This window comes from Ciconia boyciana, chromosome 3 (assembly GCF_034638445.1).
Source record: "Ciconia boyciana chromosome 3, ASM3463844v1, whole genome shotgun sequence".
NCBI lineage: Eukaryota > Metazoa > Chordata > Aves > Ciconiiformes > Ciconiidae > Ciconia > Ciconia boyciana.
The window spans coordinates 52,025,986-52,049,723 of record NC_132936.1 but is presented as its reverse complement, the minus strand read 5'-3'; the positions used below and the strand labels follow the sequence as shown (position 1 = coordinate 52,049,723).

At 42.0% G+C, this 23,738-nt stretch overlaps 1 protein-coding gene across 1 annotated transcript in view; it reads right to left on the bottom strand.

The window, feature by feature from the left end:
* Nucleotides 1-22,711, bottom strand: part of LOC140649874 (coiled-coil domain-containing protein 162-like) — a 28,187-nt gene extending 5,476 nt beyond the window's left edge. Inside the window, exons 1-10 of the mRNA XM_072857711.1 lie at nt 22,511-22,711; nt 18,898-19,053; nt 17,695-17,927; nt 15,830-15,968; nt 15,250-15,370; nt 14,056-14,166; nt 13,084-13,232; nt 12,860-12,913; nt 9,075-9,227; nt 4,552-4,704 (exon numbers count right to left, since the gene is read on the bottom strand). Of these exons, the coding sequence (XP_072713812.1) occupies nt 4,552-4,704; nt 9,075-9,227; nt 12,860-12,913; nt 13,084-13,232; nt 14,056-14,166; nt 15,250-15,370; nt 15,830-15,968; nt 17,695-17,927; nt 18,898-19,053; nt 22,511-22,711 (1,470 nt within the window). The remainder of the gene's footprint in view (nt 1-4,551; nt 4,705-9,074; nt 9,228-12,859; nt 12,914-13,083; nt 13,233-14,055; nt 14,167-15,249; nt 15,371-15,829; nt 15,969-17,694; nt 17,928-18,897; nt 19,054-22,510) is intronic.
* Between the last annotated feature and the right edge of the window lie 1,027 nt (nt 22,712-23,738).

Here is a 23,738-nt window from a genome sequence, read left to right as displayed (position 1 = left end):
GACAGATACAAATGAAATCAATGGTCTTATGTGTCTGCACCAACTGCTTTGGCTGTGTAAAAGTCTCTCATGATTTTGGTTAGAAAACATGCCAGCGGTTTGAGAATTTATTCCCAACAGAATGGCATTTGTCATCCTGACTCTGGAAAACAAACAGCCCATGCTTTCACCTTTATGCTTTAGAAGATTGAAGACAGAATATACTTTGCTTGGTTTAAAGGAGAGGCATTCAGATACAGTTACAAAGCTTTTTTCTCTCTAGACCAAGAAAGCAAGGACAAGGAGACTTCAGGGGCACCAAAGTTGTCAGTTAGTAGATGAATTCATCTAGTTAAAGTCTAATCAAATGGTTGCCAAACAATATTTTGTTCTGCAGGCTACACTACAAAAGAAGCACTGCACATTTCACAGCCAAGAGCCCACTCTACCAGCTGTGCTAAACACAGAGATTGTGTTTACTTGGCCAAATCAGTTTTTAAATTGAAGTAGTTAAAGCTCTACAGCCCCTTTTACAGGGAGATAATCTTAAAAGTGGATCTAGTTACTCAGTTACACTAAATCAACGATTAGCAATGCAGTAGCAGATTTAAACTCAGTACATCAGTTCGGTACGATGTCATCAGTTTAGTGAAAACTAATGCCATTTCTGTGGCCAGACTGGATTGAAGCAGTTCCCAATACATTAATTTGGTAGTCCAGAATTTGGGAAACAGTGGTGTAATGTACATGAAACAGGTAAGGGCAGAGGGTTTATGTCAAATGCAGAGTAGATAAAGCAAAAGGACAGCAGTTTGTCAGCTCTGCAGCACTGGTGTCAAAGCCCTGCCTGGGAAATGTCACAGGGAGAGCCAGGAAAGCAACAGGCACTGCAGACCCATGAACATGGCCCCAGCAGGGAGGCAGAGCCCAAGTGAGGCTCCAAAGCTCCACATTTAGTCTGGTGACAAGGACAGCAGTTACAGCAGAGGCCTGGGGCACACTGCTGGGGGACATCCCAACAGGGGATGCACGGCTGGCCAAAGCCTCCAGAGCCCCTGAGCCCAGCCACTTGCTGCTGTACCCCTGATCCTCCCAGGGGTGCAAGCATATTCTGTCAAGCACTGCACACCCATTCCCAGTGCACCATCACCATACGTGAACTCCCAGACAGTTTACCTCTCAAATAAGGAGAATAATACTCACTTTCTAGAGCAAAGATACTGAACCAGGCTCAACAGGAGGGTCCTGAGAAGCATCAGAAACACAAGATGCCACCAATAGGTTCAACGTGACCCTAAGCCCCCAGCAGGCAGGGCCCAGCACAGTGCCAAGGCTCATGCTGCAAGACCCTCATCCAGAGCACTTGGAGGGCTACAGTGAGGCTCTGTGAGGTTCAGACATGTGAAGGGATACACTCAGATGTGGTCAGGCAGTATTAAGACTTGAGACATCTCTCCAGAAAAGCTACTGTTTCTGTTTTTCAAGTCTGCATTATGAGTTTACCTGCTGCATTTCTTTTTTGACCCCTTTTTGATGAAGATGGCATATTTTAGAAGATTTTTCAGCTTCCTTGGTTAAGCATTTCACTCTCTGCTCTTTTTCTTCCATCTCTTCAAGCATCTTCTCTGTGTTTTCAGCTTTCATCACACTGAGTATTTGTTGCTTCTTGTGTTTTCCTCTGTACTACTTCCAAATGCTTCCATAGCATTTGTTTCTACAACATGCAATCATGAAAGTTTCAGACCTGGGCCCCTCTCCCTCTCCCTCTCCCTCTCCCTCTCCCTCTCCCTCTCCCTCTCCCTCTCCCTCTCCCTCTCCCTCTCCCTCTCCCTCTCCCTCTCCCTCTCCCTCTCCCCCCCCCCAGTTCCCATACACACCTTTTTAGATTTCCTTTTAAACCCTGATGACCAGTCCTCAGATGTCATGCCCAGCTCAGCTGAATGAGGAGAGACCCGATCCCACATGGCTTGGTACTGAAGATAATGAAATATTGGTAAACAAATCTGAATCATCCTATGATCTTAAGAAAGGACCACAGTCAGACCTAAACCCAAAAGAAAATCTGGGTTGTGGGAACAGGGAGCGCAAGGGAAGGGTAAGGGGGAGTGGGAACAGAATGCTGTTAGAACACCATTGCTTGTTAGAGAGGCAAGCCTCAAAACAACATTCATGTGTAGAGCTCATTCAATTGCAAATAAACAAGAAGGCAGTTGCTTCCAATTTCCTCAGTCTGCTGTAATTTGCTTTCTGCAACCAGCCTCTGGTGTGCATGTGGAACTTGTTTTTAAAACAACGTATAAACTAGGAAAGAGAGGGGGGAAACAAGCACAGCTTTTTCAACCATTGCTGTTTACATACAGTTTGTAGAGACAGCCAGTAAGTATGGCTACATTTTAGAATCTACCACAATTGAATGCAATGGTATTACAAGCCACCCATATCAGGTGAAACTCTCCTGTACAGCCAAGGGTTGTGGAATGGAGTCTGCTATTTGTAAGCACCATCATCACAATCTGCACCAAGGAAAGAAATTAGGAAGAAGAGAAGGAACCAGAAGTTGATGTCAGAAACCAAAGAAAAATAAAAACAATAACAAAAGCAGCTGCTAGAAAGATGGGAGGTGCAGTGGGTCTTTTGGAAGTAAATTGACAGCTTGTCAGTGAAGAAAATCAATTTATCAGCCCAAGGCAACTCCACTCTGGTGAAATATCTGAACACGAAGAGGTAAAAGCAGTCACAGCCCCAACATTTTTCATTGGGGAGCTCTCTAAGCCTTACTAAGGTTGGAGTTTCATAGACCAATAAGCTCAGAATGGAGCAATCAAGCTATCAGATGTGACTTTTTAATATCACATTTACCTTAATTACCCTTGTACAGGAACGAGCAAGTTGTTTTGGCTAAACCATGTTTCCCAGAAAGGCATCCAGACTTGACATGAAGATACTGAGTTAGAGATATTGTCATTTCCACGGTTAACCACATTTTGAAAACATTGTTTCTAATTTCCCATTTTCAGTTTGTCTGGCCTCAACTTCTAGGCACCACCTCTTGTTACACCTTTCCCTCAGAACCCTTTAATATCTGCTATTCTCTCCCAACAACAATACCTGTAGACAGTAATCAAGTCACTCTTCTTTCAGATAGGCTAAACAGATTGAGCCTTCTAAGAGCCCTCTGCTAGAAAGCATTTCTTGCAGCCCTCAAATAATTTTCATAACACTTCCCTGCACTCTCTCAATTTTTATTTCATCTTTTTTAAGTAGGACACCCTGGAACCAGTGGCAGTATTTCAGTGTGTTGTACATAGAGCTACAAACTAATTTTTAATATATCTGCACTATTCTCCTTTTTATAAACAAAAAGATTGCAGCATCCATCCCTTCCAGTACCACAACACCATGGCCAGTCATCTGTCTGTTACGACCCCTGTCCTGTCCAGGGATGCAGTCACCCCGTTCTGTACAAGTCCTGCTTTCTTCTCATTCTTCACCTACTCAGGCACTGAAATACTTGTCAGAGGCATAACCAAGTTACCGAGCTATCTGTATGATTCTGTACTCAAATTCACTAACATTCCTCCCCAAATATGTCATTGGTAAATTTTATAATCTATAATTTTATATTTATTTCCAAGCCACTGACAAAAATGTTGAATACTGATAGTTCTGCTACCAACCCCTGTAGAAATCCATCAGAAACCATCTTCATTTAATGAAAATAACACATTTTTATATGTCAAAAAATCTAGCTCTCAATCCATTTAGCATTTTTATTGATACTGTGTAATACTAAAATTTAAAATACAAAAGTTATGTGCTGGTACCCCAAGCATTACAAGGCCCTTCCAAGTATGTATGACATCTCTAGTATTATGTTTATCTATCTAACTTGTAATCTTATCACCAGAATGAAATGAGGTTGGTTTGACAAGACTTATTTTCCATACAATCATGTTGCTTGGCATTAAGTATATTGCAAGTGAAGGGTGCGCTTTTCAGTTTGACTTTGAGGAATGGGCCATTTTAGCATGTGTAGCCATCTGTAGAAGCAAAAGGGAGCTTGCTGTGGCAGTGATATATCCATGAAGGTGTTCAGATGGAAAAAAAAAAACCCATGTAATGAATTTGTTCTGGATTTAATGACAACATCCCTGAATGTTTCCTTGAAATTTAATGATTGGGTGGAAGACTAATAGCCCTGAGATCTGTAATTTAATTTTTTTTTATCTGTGGAATAAAATATTAATAGTGTCTTTTCCTCTTCTAAAACATACATCCCGCACTGTTGATGGCATACATAAATGTAGTGCCCGTAGCTGTCATTTTGGTACGTGACTCAAACTTTATCCAAGATGCTACAGTTTTTTCCCTAGTTCTCTCTACCTGCAATGGTGAAAACACCCAGATGGACACATTGTTTGACTGCCAGCTTCAGTAACTGTATTATGCAGTTAGTTTTGAATCCTTTCCTCTCCTAGAATAACAGTAGGAGATCCTCATTAAAGCAAGTGAGATGGAGAGGAGAATTCAAGTTGTTGTGCTGATGAATCAGGACCTGCTGAATTCAGATACCGGTTTATGTAGCTGTTTCTTTAGCTTGTCATTGTCTGCCTGAGATTTTGCAAGAGCTTTCCTTACGGACACCAGCTGACCCTGAAACGCAGTCACCTCTTGTTCTGCCATCATCTCAGCATTCAGACACTCTTTTTTGTTTTGAAGTGCTTCCTGTAAACAGAAAGTACATAACAGAAACAGTGATGAGAGCAGTGATTTTCTCTCTTTTATATAGCAGTGGGTTTCTTGAAAGGTAAATCTCTCAGAGATTTTGAGTAAAGTGAAACTGAGTTGTTCCTGTTTTCTAATAAAGGCTAGACCTTTATTAAGGCAAAATGGGAAACAGGATGGACAAGAGGGGTCCTCTAAAAGGGAAAACATAAGATAATCTTTCATATGGGTACAACTGCGCATCTGTAATTATATTCATGTCAACAATTCAAGTTCTTGTATGCAAGCTCAGAGCAATGCAAGACTTGATCTTTCTTATGCATTAGAAAGGCCTGTCCATCTACTAATCTGTTTATTCCTTTATTACTTCTAAAGTAAAGAAGTGTGTGATGAAGCTTGTTTTCCTTCTGGGCAGGGTCTTTTTGCGTGTTTTGAAGACAAACATAAGTATGTATATACATGTAACTATGTCAGGCACAGATAGAGCAGCCCTCTCTCCTTTCCCAGCCATTTAAACTGGAAAAAAGCAAGGTCCATGATCCTCTGCACTTGGAGTGGAGGACAGTGAAACACAAGTTCTTAGACCTTCAGGATCATTCCAAAGTCAGACACAAGAAAGCTCTGTCTGAGCAAGATGAGCTAGTTTCTAATTTTAAAAAAGCTAAATTTTCCCATTTATTTTTCTCAGTTTCAGACTTTTGTTTTAAATCCTGTGAAGATAGCTCTTTTTTCTTATTTAAATCCACAAATTTGCAATAATTCAATCCATCTTTGACTGATCTGTTTAATAAAATATTCTAATTATTTAGCATCTCCCTGATATAACTGAACTAAGTGTATGCACATCCAGTTTTATGTGGGTTTAAAATTAACAAGCACACAAAACCCATTTTGTTTTCACTCTTTTTAAGTTAACAAATATGATCCATTCTGCCTTTCCTTTGCTTGACATGTGCAGCTAATTAACCCGTGTAACAATCAATAACCTGTTTGTTCCATTCTAATCAGCCTCATTTAAAGCAGTGAGGCACTTTTCTTTCCATCCATCTTCACTTTAGTTTAATTTAGTCATTTTTGTGCTTCATCTTGTATTTGTGTAATTAAATTTATAAACCTCATGCTGTGTTCTGCTTTGTTTAAGCAGATACCAATTTAGAAAAAAAACCTCAGCCACCTCCCAAGCCAACAATCTAGTTCATTTTCACTTTATGTCTGCCTGTCTTCTTTTTCATATGTTTTGGTCAGTTGTGAAATAGTTGATTTTGATACAATGTCATAATTAGTATTCTGAGTCAACAACACAATTAGGAATACTATAGGCTACTCATACTTCCTAGACTCTTGCTTCAAGCAAGCATCAGTGATTTGTTTGACACTCGTCACATTTGAAAATCACCCTTATACCCATAATATAGAGGAGAAAAAAAATCAGAATTTTAACCTAAAATCTGCAGTTACCATGACATCCTATAGACTCACTGAGTAATAGTGAGGCTGCCCAATCTGACCATTAGTTTTGCAGAAGATTAGACACTAATAACAGATGAAATGGTAGGGAAATATCACCTTTTCAGCATCTCAAAGCTTTGCAGAGAGCTGTGCCTTCTGAGTGGTTTGCTACCAACAGTTCAGAGCCTTTAGCTTACAAGCCAGTATGCTTAGCCTGATATTGTAATCCCTCAAGAGCTGCAGCTGTTCCTGCTAAAGAAGATGTCGGTAAGAGTAGACCTGCAAAGATTGCTTTCCCCAGGAAGAAATGTGTGGTTTGGAAGTAAATACAATTGTAAAAGCATGCAACTATTTGTATTTCATTTTAATTTTCAAAGGCTCAAACTTTGCAGTTTGAAACAGTGCAGCCTTTGGCAATAAATTTCTATTACTGTGTCTCCAGGGAAACAGGAAATGTGAACATTGCCCAGAAACTGGGGAAAAAATGGAAGAAATTTAATCCAAAACAGCAATCAGGTAAACCCCTCCAAAATGAAGCACTGTTAATGGTGATAAACACTATTATGCCAAATGGGGATTCTGGCTCATACCATATTCAGTAACCTGGTTCACCCTAATTACAATGTCCTTAATAAGAACAAAATCAGTGGATTCATGAAAAGTATAGTCATCAGTATAGAAGAAGTTTTCTTCTTCTTTGTTCAAAGGACTTCTTTGTTCAGGACTTCCTCCTGAAAACTGTTCTTAAGGCAGAGGAAAGCAGTTTCATTATGCAAAAATCATGGAATCAAGGGTTACAGAGGACTGCTGGAGGTCCTGGCCCTCCTGGCAGAGGTGTCTGCACAGAAGCTCTACCATTCAGTGTCAACTCACCTTCTTACCCTTGGTGTCCCGTATTAGTTTTATCTGCAGCCGGGCTTTGGTCTTCCTAATTTCATCACTATGGGTCTGAAGTCTGATACTCTACCTTTGTTGCCTGCCCATGTTTCCACTACTTGCAATCTTTCTTTTCATATTTTAGTCCTTTAAGAAGCTCCTTGCTAAGGCAAGCAAGGCCAAGTGTCTGCTAAACTCCCTCGTCTTCTTGCATAACAGGGTAGTTGGTTTTGAAATCTCTTTAAGTTTTCTTTAAAAATCAACCAAGTTTCCTCAGCACTTTTCCCCTCTTGGCAGTTTCCCAGGGATTCTGCCTAGCAATTCCCTAAATAAGTCACAGTCTGCTCTCCTGAAGTCCCAAGTCCTAGCTCTGCAGCATGATTTTGCAACCTTTCTCCTGATCCTGAAATCATTTCATAGTCACTGCAGCCTCAGAGTGACACACTGGTGACACTCACCACCAGTTTTTCCCTGTTTGTGAGCAGCAGAGGCAGGGATTTACTGTGGTTGGCTCCTCTAGCATTTGCTTTTAGGATATTATCACTAATGCTGTCTAGGAACTGCCTAGGCTTTCACAATGCTGTGTTCCCCTTCCAGTAGATTTCCAGATGGATAAAACCTCCATGAACACCAAGGCCTCAAATCAAAAACACTTTTCTTAGCACTCTGTAGACAGGTCCATCCAATTTACTCTGTTGACCAGGCAGTCTGTAACAGATTCCCCACCGCAGTCATTAATCATCACTAACGTTCCTCCCTCCTCTGACCTTGACTCATAGGCTTTCAAGTAGTACATCTCCACATTCACACACAAGCTCTGTGCAGGGATTGAACTCCTTACACAGAGTGCAATTCTCGCTCCTCTTCTTCCCTGCTGATTCTTCTTAAACGCCCTGTAACCACCCATGACCATGGTGTGCACCAGCCCGCCAAGTTCCCATGACTCTGCTCAAACCACAGCCCTTTGACTGCGCTTGAGCTCCCCACTCTCCTTGTTCACTGCCTCTGCACACTGTCCTTTCCAAGTGGGGATGTGGAAGTCTCCCTGCAGCCTTCTCACACACAGCCCTCCTCCATTGCCTCATTTACTTCTGGGTTCCTCATTTACTTGTGGGTGTCCCTATCCCCCAGGTTCATTGCGGGTGTTGAAAGCCCTTCTCACTCTTCTGGCATTACAGTCATATCCTGCTTCGCAAGCTTCTTTGCTTGAGAGATCTGCAGGCATATTTGCTTTAGACAGAAGTATTTAGCCATTATCCATTTGATCTCATTTGTATTCACTGACTGACTAACATAATTTTAGTGCAGATTGAACTTTGCTGAGGAGGAATATGTTTGACTAGAAAAGGGATTGATTTGGAAGTTGTAGCCTGGAAAGTCATTTCCAGGCTTTAGTTTATAACTCCCAGAACATCAGTTTTGGGAGCACTTTTTCAAAACATAAAGCTGAATATATTTTTGATTCTAAGTAACGACAAGTGGAAAAAAGGATTCCGTCCCCATTCGTTTATGTGACCAGCTTGCACGACAAGAAGATAAAACTCCCATCAACACATTTATCAGGGTCACTGAAACATCACATTCTCTTTCCCCCACCCAAAAAAGGGACAATGACAACACATGACAAATGCTGACATATGATTGAATGTGACTTCACGTTTATACTTCTTCAGATCCAAGTTCAGCCTCTCTGATGTTCACCTCTGTAGAAAGCATGGTGTTAGTTTCACTCAGAACAGACTGAAAGCAGAGTTCCTAAGTTTAGAACCAAATTCAGTTCAAATACACGCAGTTATTCAGGGTCTAAGGGCTGGGTTTGGCCCAAAATTTCTGCACTTGGAGCATAAACACACAGTCAAAGATGATTGATTCATGCCAGCCTGACAAACGAGTAGCCATTAACGCAGTCTAGTAATGGACCACCTCCATGCTCTTCACCCAACCAATGTCCCAGGTAGAATGCAATAACTTAAGCCATCTTCAGCAAGCTTAACCAGGATATTATCCCTGTGTTCGTTTACTGACACACATATGTATTTCCTTACTTTAGACAAATGTTCTTTCAAGTCACCATTATTTTTAGTGGAGCCAAACTTTTTCTTCAGATCAATCATATTGTCAACTCCTTCTCTTCTCACTTCACTGATGATTTCAAACACTCGTTGCTCAATGCTAAGGCGATAGACATCCAACTTTCCCTGCAATTACAAACAGAACGCATAAGAGATGAAGTGTGCACATATGGGAAAGCAACATTCAGAAGATTTCAGAAGTCGCTCAACTACAACCAGATGGTCTTTCTTCATAATTTTTTTCCTAGAATCAATGTATCAGGAAGACAGAGAAATATTCTTCTTGCATCCAGACACTACAAGAAGTGGAATTTCAATTGTATCATTTGCAGGCAACCTATTGGTAATCCTGGGATGTATGTATTTAATGGAAGTAGAAGCACCATGGTGAAAAAAATAGGCTTTCTGGTGAAAACTGGACTCACCCTCAGGATTGCAAAAGACATCACAATAATCCTCAAGTCACTATTGCCCTGGCCACAAACATTAATGGGTTTGTGGACCATCGATCAAAACCCTGGGGATCTGATGGAGGTGATTGCTCTATAACACACATGGTCACAATCAGGTCAGTTTTTACAGGTTAGATTGGGGTATCTTATTTTTGTAAGTAATGACATATGTCACCCCAAAGAAATCAGTGGACTACTTGAAAACAAAGGCATTGTTAGAGTGAGGAATACAATTATGCAGTGGACATAGAGTTTCAAAGAAAAATAATGCAGAATATTACAAATTGAAGTATTATATCCAAAAAGTTCCCTCCACTGTAACTAAAAAGAGCTACCATCACTCTCTCTAATGTGGTGCCTGCTCCATCGAAAATACGCCTCCTCTCTTGGAAAAGGTACACTATTTTTCTACCAGACATTTTTACAAAATGCTTCTAGCAGCAGGAGATAAATGATTCACCCATTCATCCACCTGGCACACTGCAGCAATTTATTCCTTTGAGTGCTACACTTGTGGGCAAATTCTACAGCAGCACAAAAAAGACCGATCGAGTACCCCCTCTTATTCTGTACCTACTTTTAGATGGATACAAGTCACAAATAGGTTCCACACTAATGATTCATATTCATCCCATACTTCTTTTCTAATCTTCTCTTTGAGACCAAGATTTTCTTCCTCTAAGTCAGCGAGCTGGGCTCTGAGAGCAGTTATTTCCATAATCATCCCATGGCACAGCCCCGCAATCTATCACAGCAGAGAAAATGAATGAGCAAAACTAGGGATGAGAAAACACCATAGCCTCGGAGTAAACGATCCAGAGTTCTGAATATGTTGTGTAATACCTAATTAAGTAGAGCAAGAATATCTTCCTAAGTGGCCTGATGAAAATAATCCACTGATGATATGGAATAATCCATTTTGTATATCTCTGTTGGTTTTAGAAACATTTCTTCCCTGGAAACAGTAGGAAGAATTGTGGCAGTTCATGACCAATATTTGAAGGGGGGAAAATTCTTAAGTTTCATACATAACCTTAAAATGTCTGTTTCTGGTCATCAGGAAAGAAAGATCTCCTCGCTAATAGGTATGAGAACTGACAGAAGGAAATGTGTGCAGAGGACAGAGGGGCGGAAAGACTGGGAGCAGGATTAGGGAATCTGATTTTAGGAGAAGATCCTGTGCGTGGCTCTGCTATGTCGGTGAGCCTGGCCTCCCATAGCATAATCTCCGCTGCCTCCAGAGAAAAAGTCAGAAGAACTGTGAGCAGGCTTCGATCAGTAAGCTGTGATGTAATGCATTTATCGGAGCAAATATGCTGTCTGCTGATAAGCTTGTACATACAGACCATTTAATATATGATAAAAACAATTATGTGTTCCATTTGTTGATATTTGACTATTAACACACCCTCAGAAAGGGCACACAGGTTAGCACAAATAGGAAGGAACGTGGTAGAACTTAAACAGATTTAAATGACAGAATTTAAATTTCACATAGGTAGGTCATTGCTAGGTATAAATGCTTGGTCATTTTCATACCGCCGAATAGCATTTGCAACCAGATGAATACACTGGAGGAAAGCTAAAAATCATTCTTAGCATATTATGTTACTCAGATAAGAAATAGGCAAAACTGCAGACTGTAAGGACAGCCAACAGCACAGTCTGCTTTCAAGGTTGCCTGGCACCTCGACATGCCAGATATAAGTAGTAAATGCTAATAACTTCACTGGATTCTCGCTGAAATTTTCTGTGTCAAGTTTTTTGTCTTACAGCAAACATTACTGAGAGACTTCTGAAAATGAATGTTGGGGGAAAATACATGTATTTTAGCACTGCTGAAAAGTTCTGGTGATCTTTATTCAGAGCAGCACTAGTTTTCTCCTGTTTGGGGTGTCTTTTTTGTAAAATCAGCAAAAAGTTGGTCAAATCCTAAGACTTTGTGGGAGAAAAGAAACAACCCACGTGGTTCATGTATGCTCCTTAGAGACTATTTAGTTTTTAAACTATCTGCCATCCCATTTTGGCTGATGATGCCTGAACCGTTCTCATTGTTTCTTACACCTCCACTGAGCAACTGAGCTTGCTCTTCAGACTTGCCTCTGTTAATTGCTTTAGGCTATCGAGAAGTGGAACTGGGAGCAGGAAGTCTCTTCTGAGGTTGAAGCAGAGCCCAGAGACAGTAGGCAGCTAGCCACCCTGGGCCACTTCCTTCGAGTAGAACACAGAGGAGCCAGGGATTTGGTGGTGATAGGCTAGCAAAGTGGAGGTGGGGAGAGACTCCACTGCCCACAGGCTCCAGGAAAGTCCTACTGACTCCTCCTGTATCTTCCCACCCAGCTGAAACCTCACACGTTTCTCATTTTCTCTCTCACTCCAGCCTTCCCAAACACATAGCCAGGACAGTGAAATCAGGGAAGAAGGGAGGTTGCTGACAAGATACTGTACAGAAAAGGATATGGGGGCAAAAACCTGGAAAAAGCCTGAGAAAGTGGGGCAAGAAACTGATAAGAAGGCCAGAGAAGAACTGAAATCTTGTAGTCAATGATGAGGACAGATGAGAAAAGGAGCCCAGGAATGAAATCCAAAATGCAGGTGTTCTAACACTGCTGTGCAAACATCCCTGAAACCCAAGCAGTCTTCTCCCTAGTGTAGGTTTCTGTAGAAGCTGACATGCCTCTAGCAGTGGAGTTTGTGTTGATGGAGCCAAGCCTCCAAGTCAGCTAATAGATTACATGGATATCACATGATTGCACAAGACAGCATTTCTGATTTATTGGCTGGGTTTACTTCTTAAAAAAATTCCATCCACACATAGCAGCTATCCTAAAAAACACAGCTGAAGCTGCAAAGTCAAGTACTCGGAACTTAAGAGGAGTTGGTTATGCAGCCATGCTGTAGCATACCAGCTGAAACCAGGACGCCTGGTACCTACACTGCAGTATGGCCTATGTGCCTGACCCACTTCTATTTTCTATCATCTCAGTCAATGCACAGGATTGAATTGCTCTGGGAAAATGCCTTGTGAAGGAGGAGACCTGTCAGTAGAAGTTTAAGTTAGAAGGTTACCAGTATATCATCCTTTGTGAACAAGAACCACAGAACAGCAGCCCACTCCCTTTGCCTTCAGGTTATCTTTGTTTTATAAGTCCTTCTGGCTTGATTTCTGGCATTGAGCACAGAAACAGCAGCCCCAGAGCCCCCCTACTTTTCTTCTCAAATATTGTCACCATGTGTCTGCACAGTGGGACTCTGTCCCAAATGGGACCACTAAGTACTACCGATCGATAGACCACCATCACCAACCTGCATCAGAGCCATATCGCTTTGGTTGCCACCTTCTTCCACTGCGTGCAGCTCCTGAAGCAAAGCACAAAGATGCACGGTGACTATGCTTGTGTAGCCCACCTCCACTTCAGCACCTTCCCAGCCTGACAGCTTGACTTTATTTTTTAGTTAGCAACTTCCTCCCACCCAGAGAAACCACCTTCCCCTGTTCTCGAAGAGTAGAATCAATGCTCTGAGCATACTTGTTCTTTTGGGTAAAGTAAACGATGCTGCTGCCGGCGAATATTTTCATAAAACATGGAGTAGGTCTCAAAGTTGCTGCGCTCTCTGGCCATCATGTCACAGCCCAGTATGGTGAGACACTGTTGTAAATGGCTTTTTTTTAAAGTAACCTAGGAAACAAAATAAGAAACCTTGCAGGTGGCCCAAGTCACAAGAGTTGCCATATACAGCATACATCAAAACAAAACATGGTCGCCTTATTGTAAATAAAATGCTTCTGTGATATCAAAATGAAGCAAAAATAAAATTATTCAATGTAAAAGTTTTTGCTGAATCTACAATTTCACTGAACTAATGGAAACCAGATTTGCCAGTTTTTTGACTAGTTCTAGCTGCAAATATATAATGTCTTTTTTTTTCCATCTGAAGCTAAAAGAGAATTTTCAGTAGAGAAGTTAAATCACCAGCTCAGAAACTGCCCGGATTGCAGTTGGGCCCCAACATCCCTTCTCTCAAAAAACCATGTTTTGTGTTTTTTAACCAGAAGTGGTCATATTTTAATAAATATTTTCTTTAAATTTCACTTAAAAAAACCCCTAAAACTGCTTCCAAACATCGTGCTGGACCTCTGATTTAGCAATGACTTTAGCAATGCAAATTTAGCAACATTTAGCAATGACAAAGAAGTTTCCCACTACTGAATCCATGAATAAAGTCCTGCAATCCTGCATTGTGGTTGCAAATAAACCTCCAGCCCTAACTCATCTTCACATTATTACAGTCCTGAGAGCTGAAATAAACCTGTCAGAAGGCAGTAGGGCAATACACAAGTTTGCTGCCAACACTGCTATTACAAACCAACATAATCTGAATCTAAGCTCATAAGCTTAAGAAATGTGTTTCTCTTTTAGGCCACTGATTGACAAGAGCTTTAATAAATAAAGCTGTAAACATGATTTAGCTCTTGCTTAGATAGAAATGTAGAATATGTATCTCTGTATCTGATTCTTGGTAGTTTTCCATCAGCCTTTGAACAAATGTTTCAACTATCTGTGGTTGTACAACTGAGAAATTTTCTTGCATTACCCTGTGTTTCCAGAGCTCTGCAGGAACAGAGGGAGAGAAAAAAAACCCAGAATAAAATCACACACTAGTGGGTATCACTGTCACAAAATATTGATCCTTCAGTAATCCCTGGGATTTGACACTGGGTACGCTTTATATATATAGATTAGGGTTTCTCAGCTTTCCTAAAATGTTTACAACAAAAAGTAAATGTCATTGCAAGCAGATTGCAAAGCCTGTGTTGAGCAGCAGTATCAAATTTGTTCTGGTATCAAAGCCAAAATGCAATTTCATTACGGACCAGTTCTGTCAATAATGACCTGGCCCACAATTGTGTATTGGAGTTTTCTGTAAATATGGAGTAAAGAATACAGCTTTTGTGCGAAACAACATTTCTGTGCACTAATTATTGGTGCCTGCAACCACAACCAGTGGCAGTAGGGCACATTTTTCTTCCCTTTTATTTCCACTTTTTCTTTGTTTTACTGTTTGTGCCTGTGAATACCCAAATTGCCCACACCCATGCAGTAATTGTACAAAGTAAACACCTAACATACTAAAAAGTCTGGCATTTCAATTGCACTGCTAGGCCTAAAAGCTTAACACTCCAACACAGCGGAGTAGAGAAGCAATTTCCTATCAGGCTGTTTCAGGCTGCCTGCAAACTCCAGAATAACTAGTGTTCAGCCTTGTTTGCACAATTGTCTTTGCAATGATTATGGCTAAATGTTCACTTTATAAAGAGAAAGTAAACTCTTAGATTTAGGGAATTTGAATCTGTTGAACAGACAGAATAAACAGGTCCGTGCAGAAAGGCGTATGGTATCTCGGTACACACCTTCCTGCTAGACGTATTTCTGGAATTTCTCACAATGGGCTCTCCAAAACAGAAAGAGAGTTTCCTGAGGTTAAGCCGTTTTTCATCAGTGATACCTTCCCCATGATTCAGCCCGTCCCTGGCCTCCAAATGGGCGCACAGGGAAGTGGGGAGCTGAGAGCAAATGTGCTCTCCTGTTCACATGCAGGACAACTCTTTGCTGCCTTTATGCATCAAGGCTGCTTTTCCCACTCAAGACCGGGGCTCCTGTATTTCCCAGGAAGGGTATTTTAATTCTCCTCACCAGTGGGGAGACTGCTCCCTTGCCTGGCTCTTTCAGATGTCACTAGAGTCATCTCCTGGTTAATTTTCTTCCGCACATCACGGATCATGTGCATTTCCAGGTTTTCCAGAAGCTTTTGAAGCTAGAATCAAGTTTAATACTTAGCTCTTACTAAATCTCTATACTGCTTATAAAGCAACTTGCCAAGTAGCAAAACCAGACTAAACCGAAGCAATTCTCTTTCCATTCTTCTCTATAACACAGTACTTTCAGATACAGTATCAAGGTTAATATCACTTGGGGGTGACTGTATGCCTAGTGCTGTGCCGTATTTGTGGATATGGCACAGCGCTAGGATATTTGTGGATCCATTTCTCTGGATAGAGGCAGAGGCCCTGTTGCTTTGGGCTATCCCAGGACCCACACCTGGCTCCACGCAGCAGAGGTGCCATTGCAGAGCCTCCCGGGTCACCCACATCTGCCAGACTTCCCCCCATGACAGCCTCCACAGGCCCCCGCTGGACGTCACTTATCAGAAATTGTAGGAAAACATGATGCTGTGCGGTCCCCCACAACGCCCCACTAATAACCCTCCTCTTACCTGGTACACTTTCATTTCGATTTCTGATGGTCCTCTGGGGGGAACTCTACGCTGAGGGCTTGTAACGGGCTCTCCAAACTCCTCCTCTGTTCCCGTTTGTCTGACTATAGCTTTCATGGCCGGGTACAGGATAGCTGCGCTAGAATCACCAAGACACGGGTATTTCACACATTCTCTCTCAAAATCAGTATGTTTGCATTTACTGGCCTTGGACCTTAACTTTCCTTTTTCTTCCCTTGCCCCCATTCCAAACCCATGCAGAATATGATTAAGTCTCAGCTCACTGCATTAGCCCCACTCAACCTACAAGCGGGGCAGGACAGTCTCTTCTTCACTGGTCCTGCCTTATTACATAGTTCAGTAATTTCTCCAAGTTTATAATAATACAAAACAGAAACTCCCTCCACCTCCTCCCCCTGCTCTCCTTCGTATCTGATCATGGGTTTGCTAAGTGCCTCTGAGTGCTAAGTGCCAAGGCAGACACTCACTTTGCTCTTAGAAGCAGAGGAGCCATTAGCAAGGCATATATACCTTGTTCCATTTTATTGCTTTAATCATGCTGCCTTTTAAACCCTTGATGGCATCACACAAAGGTTAGCACAGAGCTCAGAGAGGGAAGTAGGAAGCTCTCATCTGTGGAAGGGGATGGGTGGGGCGTGGAGGAGGGAAACACAGTCGGATTTTTGGGTACGGTACATTTGGCAGATTGCCTGCTGCGAAAGAGCTCAAGATCTCCTCCTGCTCAAAGGCCCGTGTAAGCAAAGCCAGGGGCAGGGAGCTCACCTCTCCTCCCGGGAGGCAATAGCTGCTAAGCCCCATCTCAGGCATCATCACAAGAAAGCTCTGGGTGCGGAGGGGCTGGGAGATGCTGAGGACGGGGCTGTCCCGCAGCTGCCCAGCCCCATGGTGGAAGCACAAGCTGTTGGTCGTTCTGCATGGAGAACTTGCGCTCCTGACTCCCAGCCCTCCTGCAGCCCAGTGCTGCTCTGCCCCGGAGCTGCTCCCTCTGCAGAGTTTATAAATTAGTTAGAGGCAAAGACCGCAGGCCCCCAGCATTGCACTGTGCCCCCTCTGATCCGCTGGTAATGCATGGGAGGTAACACTGGGATATCGATAAATGGAGACCAGAATGGAGCAAATCTGATACCAGCTCTCTACACACACACAAATTTTCTGTGACGGATTCAGACTTGTCAACATTAAATGTCTTGGCCTTGTAGGGACAGGCCCACTGAGCATTGCTTCCTCTGTGCTCCGTTGCATGACAACGGTGTTTTCCAGTGCCTTCACGCACGGATTTCACCCTTACTGTGTCATCTTGCTCTTTTACTTCCTTTCTTGTGGTTTCCGGGGACAAGGCTTTTTAAAAAGCCACGTTCCATTTTCTGCTTTCAGAAGGGCCTCTCTGATGGAAATCTTCCAATTTTCTATTCTTGACTGCTCAAAGTTGAGCCAACTAGGAGGGTTAGGAAGAATTCTGCTACAATTCATCTAACAGGCTTCCAAAATTTCCATTTATTCAAGTACTGTATTTAACATTGTTTATGGAGCCTGAAATACATAGGCGGGTCACACGACTGAGAAGAATGCACTTGGAAAACATCATCAGCAAGCAGTCTGAATAGGCATTGAAAGAGGGGAAAAAACAACTACTGAAACAAAGAAACAAAAGGTAGCTCTCGAGCCTTTAGAAAAAAGTGAAAGTACTAGGTTAATTATAAGCAAAAATAAAGGAAGGTAGAAATAAAAAAAAAAGGCAAGTGAAAGAGGGGGACAGGAGGAAAATGGATGGAGAAGGCAGAGACTTTTCTCATTTTTCATCTTTTCAGTCACTCTGGAATATTCTTGCATCCAAGGTAACTTACCCATATTGTTCACAAAACTCTTTGGAGAGAGGAACTGTACTGATATCCTCAGTCCTCAGCTTCAGCCGGCCCCATTCTGCCTTTAATATTTCTAGTTGCTTCCATAGTATCAGAAAAGATCTCAGCAAGTTTCGTGATATGACCAGATCATGATGCCTCAGCAAAAGTTTGCACGTCCTTTTGCTGTTCTGCAACCAGTTAGCACTTGAGTCAACCGTTTCTGCCAAATTCTGCTGGAAGTCACAGGGAAATGTTTTGCTTCAAAAAGCTATGACAAGCTTTTCATGTGCTTTTCTTTACTTAATAGCATCTCATGCAAAATACAGTGGGACAAGACATGCGACAGGCTATTCAGAACTTGCAACGGGGCCTTACACCAGTGTCCTTCAGAGCATGGTACAGGGAAAACCCAGGCTACTTTTTGATTGCAATGAGTACTCACACACAGCAGAGATGGGGATAAAATTGCAGAAGTTAAATCCTTTGTTTTATTGCTCCTTTCCTCAAGTGAATCGCTTCAACAGCAACACTGTCTGCTTGGTCTCCAGCTAAAAGTACTGTTACAGAAATGAAACTCTTAGCTCAAAGCTTGAAGGAAGCAGACCTTAAAATAACTAAATTTGTCCTTTCCATCCATTTTACCTTGCAAATCAACCAGTGTATCTGTTTTCCATCACAAACCGTTTGAATTTCTCCCCATTCCTTGAACCAAATCTTTGTGTAGTTTCTGGTAGGCTTTTAGGTGCCCCCAGCAACCATTCCTCATATACACGTCCACAATGCAAGTACTTGGGGAAGTACAGCCTGGAAGTACCTTGCCTCTCCTTGACTAGGTTTGGTTTTAGATAGTGGCCAGGCTGTTCCTTTCCCCTTTGCACTGAGTAGCTCTTGATAAAGACCTTCTGGACCTTCAGTGGGGTGTGGGGAGAAGTCAGGACAGTCTCCGTTTTCTCCAGAAGTCTGGGGACACCAGTGGGCCCTCAAGGGGTATCTATCACTAGGGCTTCTCTCAACAGCACTCAGGATTTATAGGAGACAACATTGTTCCCTTTGCTTCTTACCAGACGGCCAGGAGTAGGTGAGGTTATTACGGCATACCTCAGGTCTAGGTCGCTTGTGTTCACAGAGGTTTGGTTGCAAAAACTAATGGGAGTCCTACACAGAAGCTGTACAGTCCCAAACAAACTGAGTTGTCGGAGGTACCTGCTTGCACGTAGCTAAGGAGGCTTGACGGTCAGCGTGATCTTCCACAGCGCAGCCGTAGCTGTTCTGCAGTACCCCCTCCGTTAGGAACTGCATTGCCACCAGCTCCCCATGAGCAACTCTTCGGTCTGCATGACTCAGGCTGCACAGGCACAGCTGGAGAGGAAGGGAGAGTCTCTGAAGATCTGCTGCTCAGAGCCTAACAAGTAATAGCAAATGTCAGATAACTGCCAGCACAGGTTTTTTTGTGTTATAAACACAAATGGATTTCAAGCTTTTAGCACCATGGTCCTAAAACACATATGGCTGTGATAAAAATTATTTGATTCTCTAGTTCTAGAACACTAGGAAAATGATAAGTATAGATTCATTATCAATAAAATGCTCTGGTCTGCTTGAAGAAAGATCAAATGTGAAGTAAATGATAAAATGGGCTTTTGGACAGAAAAGGGGGAGATGTTTTTTGTTCACTTCTGTTCTTTAAAAAACGAAGACAGGAAATGAGATAGTATTAGTTTGTTTTCTCCTGCATCATAGATTCATCTTGTCTTTGTGTCTTTGGACATAAGCACAAGGTTGCTGCCTCACTGTACCTGCATGTTGTAATTTATATTAATGGTGTTGTTGATAGTGACTGGAAACAACCCTCCATCCATTAGGAATGTCCTCCAAGGAAAATGCATGAGTGTCTAAAAGAATAGAGATGACTGTTCATAAATAAGAACAACATTCAATTAGTTATGAGAGTCCCATCTAATTCGATCAGGAAAAGGCAACTCAGAGGCCAAGTTGCTCTTTGGTATGTGATACACTCTGCTCGGACTTTGAAAGTAGGCCATGTACTAGAAAAGAGAGAAGCATCTATTATCAGTCCTTGGGAAAGAAGCAATAAGATTAATTCCAGAATACATTTCCTACCAAGATGCTGTGCTACTTCTGCCTCCACAGAATAGCTCCCAGGTCCTTACCTACCTACTGTCAGTCATTTATTGCTGGTCCTATCTCGGACAAAGATGTCCAGATTTTGCATGCCAGTACAAGTTCTGTTTCTCAGTTATGCTAAGGAGGTCCTATGTGCCATTGTCACCTAACTCAAGGCAGGGTAGCAGAAAATTGTATTCTTATTGTATTCCCATTGTATTCCCATTGTTTGGGAAAGGCATTACTAAAGGTGGAACAATAGTATCTGATATTGGATAATTAGCAGGATGGGATGAAAATGAGGAAACATCAAGTTAGAATGATTATTTAAAACTGCCTGTTACCTTGGAACATGGTAATATTGTAATCTATACTTTCCCTAACATAACACCAGCTTTTTTTTTGCTGGTGTCATTCAAGGTGCCTGTTTAGCACATAGGTATCTAATTTGGCATTGTGTAACTCCGTGTGATGTTATAGCTCAGAAACCACCGGACCTGAATATCTTGCACACAACCATGACAGACGTGTTGGGTAATCAAAACTGCTACCAGGTCATGAGAGAGCTCCGAGGGGTAATTACCCAAAACTGAAAGTTAGTAGAATCACCAACATCTATCACGCAGAATAATTCCGTTTTGGTAACATCAGTGTGACTACATTCCATCTCAAATTTTTATTATTCACTTCTGTAGAGAACATTTTCTAGAATTCCTAATGGTGAATCAAGTTAATAAGCTGTAATCATGGGAATTTTTTTAATTAGCTATTAACAGTTAGGTTCTTTGCACCATGGTAGGGAAGAAGTAAGCACCCCAGCAAGAACCGCAGAGGACTTTGTTCTCCAAGGAGCTCAGTGGAAACGGAGGAAGAGTGCCTCTGAGGGTATGCTTTACTTACCCTGCAGCTTTGAGGATCCAGAAGCTGCGGGAGCCTTAGCTGTGAAGCAAATGCACTCTGAATTGCAGAGTTACTCAATGGAGACAGCCCATGGTATCTCCTGTCTGTGAGACTCTGGTAGGCTGAAACATTCCCCAAGGACAAAAATGTCTCCCTGAAAAGGAAGCAAAATGTTTGTATTAAAAAGAAGTAAGATGACTTCAAAATTCTCCAAATGGTCTAGAATAAAATTACCTGCTCCTCAGTATAACCCCACATGGTAGTGAGTGATAGGGATAGAGGCAGATATGATGATTAAAATAAATAGGCAAAAATGTTAATGATGTAGATGGATGTGTGAAAGTGCATCTGACGGGGAACCTTTACAGCAAAACATATGTCTATGCTAACAGAGGGGGACTGGGTAATAATTCAGGAGCTCTACTACCTCGTATTCCTGATATTAGGATAATTTCCTATACAAAGTGGGAGAGCCACTAAAGCTTTTCAAAGTTCTCAAAAGTGCTTGTGAAGCTTTGGAACCTAAGTTATAGGATACTGGGAGTCCAGAGCTAGGTTTAGCAACAACACTCCCCACAGATTTTCATGAGACCTGGTGTCACCTAGCAAATGCACCTGGTCTCACACAGCAATGCAGGTGACACCAGAGCCCAGCTAAACCAGCAGGGTGCTGTGCCAGCATAGCTGTATAGCGCTTCTGGGACCCAGCTGGCTCCTCATGCTTGGATTGCATTGTGCTGTGCAATCACACGCGTAAAGCTACCTTTTACTACACTCTATGCGTCATGTAAATGTATTACCCAGCCAAGCTTACACATGACTTTGTCATTTCATTGCAGCCTCTTTGTCACATTGAATTCTCCGGTACTTCATTCACATGCTTTTAAAACAAAGAGTTCGTGCAATATAAGAAACAATCTAGACTGCAACTCTTTCTGTAGCTGCACATCCTCCTTTGAATGGCAACTCTAGGACAAGAATCTTTGCCTTTTGTTTTTGCCAAACACACACAAGTGCTTTTAAAAATGACGTGCAGTTTGTATCAGTTGCAGGACTAACAAAGGAATTACAGGGACAAATAACAGCTTCCGGGATCAAACTTGGCAGAGAAGTTCAAAAGACATAAAATGTGATTTAGTGTCACACTGTAAGCCCTGGCATGGAGAAAATGGAAACTAATTGCACAGGCAATAAGGAACAAGAGAGATGAAGCACCTGATAAACTGCATTTCTTCTTACTTCCTGCTAACACACAACTCCTTATCCAAGGAAAACATTTCCCTCACCAATTGCCCCTACAGTATTTTAATCAGGAAAAAAATAGAAATAAAGGCACAAGGTAGTTTTATCTTCTTGCGAGTCTCCAGAAGAATCTTTAGTCTACAAATACGTACAATCACGACTCCACCGGATAGCACAAGAGTGGTCATACCGGGTCAGAGCAAAGGTCCATCCAGCTCAGAGTCCTGTCTCCCACAGTGATCAAAAGTGGATTCATTAGAAGATTACAAAAATCTCCAGAACAAGCATATGCTGATATTTCCCACAGATATTCTTAGAGCCTCCAAGAATTTGTAGCTCAGGCATTTCCTCAGCCAGAGGTGATTGCTAAATGTTTAATAACCCTTGGTATATTTGTCTTCCACGAGCCTGTGCAGTCTCCCTCTGAGTCCTATGAACTTTTACCACCCGCCACGTCCCGCAGCAAGAAATCCCATGGCCTAATTACAAGCCATGTGCAAGAACTTTGTTCAGAGCCGGCCACCTGATGTTCACCTGGGATGCACCTTACTCTGGAAACGATCATGAGCAGACACTCCTTGCCTTTGACTGATGGTTTTACAGAGCTCTCCCCCAGCTGTGTTACTTGTTCCACCCAGCAACCTTTCATCATTCGTGAGGCTCCTTTGGGAACCTTTCCAAGGTCTCTGTCCTTCCTCACGTGGGCACCAGAACTGCGTAGGCTTGACAACACAGACTTATTCAGCGGCATAGTGGTATTCTTATTTTTGCTCTCCTAAAGGGAATCAATTTGCTTCTTGCCTTTTTTTTTTTTTTTTTTGATTGCTACTGAGCTGAAATTTTGACAGAATTGTCTGTCATAACTCTGAATTTTCATTACTGCATGGTAATGGTCAAGTCAGATGCTGTCATGTTATACTTTGGGATTTTTCCCCAGGTGCATCATTTTACTGAGACACTGAACTCTATCTGCTGTTTTATTTTGCAGTCACTCTGTTTGTAAGGTCCTTCTCCAGCCAGCCCTTGCCCTTGGTATCCTGGGTATCACAGTATCATGTGCACACTGTACCACCTCAGCTTCAGTCCCTTTTCAGTCCTTACAGGGCACATTTCATGATCTTGAAGCAGATACCATGGACAAAATTTAAAGTCATCTTTCCTACATTTTTTTCTTTCTTTGTGAAAAAAATAAAGCCTCTTTATAAAAAAGGTGCCAGTCCCATCCCTAACAGGCTGTACTTCCTACCATAGTCGATGCCTAATTGCTGCATCGAACTGTAGCAAGACCACATCTCTGTCAATGGCTAGCAGCTGGGCTACCTAGCTGGGATCCAGTAGATTCTGGAGGCTGTCAATCATTTTCTGTATCTCTTGAAGTTCAGTCCCTGGAGTCCCAAGAACAGTAAGTTTATCAGATAAGGTCTCAGGAAATGCACGTAAAAATATCTCAGTTCAGTAAACTCTTTTTTCCTCTAGGAGTTTTGTACTTCACAACTTTCTTCATTTTTCCTCTTTCCGTTGGGAGGCAGAAGAAGAATGTGTTTATATCCCCCTCAACACTACAAAACCAGGCTTTAAGAAAAGAGATTATGGCAGGTGGAGAATTATGAGGATGTAGTAAGGTCAGGGAGGAAAAGGCGTAGGAATTAAAAGTTACAAGCATCTCAAAAGAATGGTTCTTTTATTAGCCTTTCCCATTAAAAAGTCAATTATTATAAAATGCCAACAAGGACAGTGGTATATCTTTCTCATTATCATATCTGGTTGGACTAGGTGAT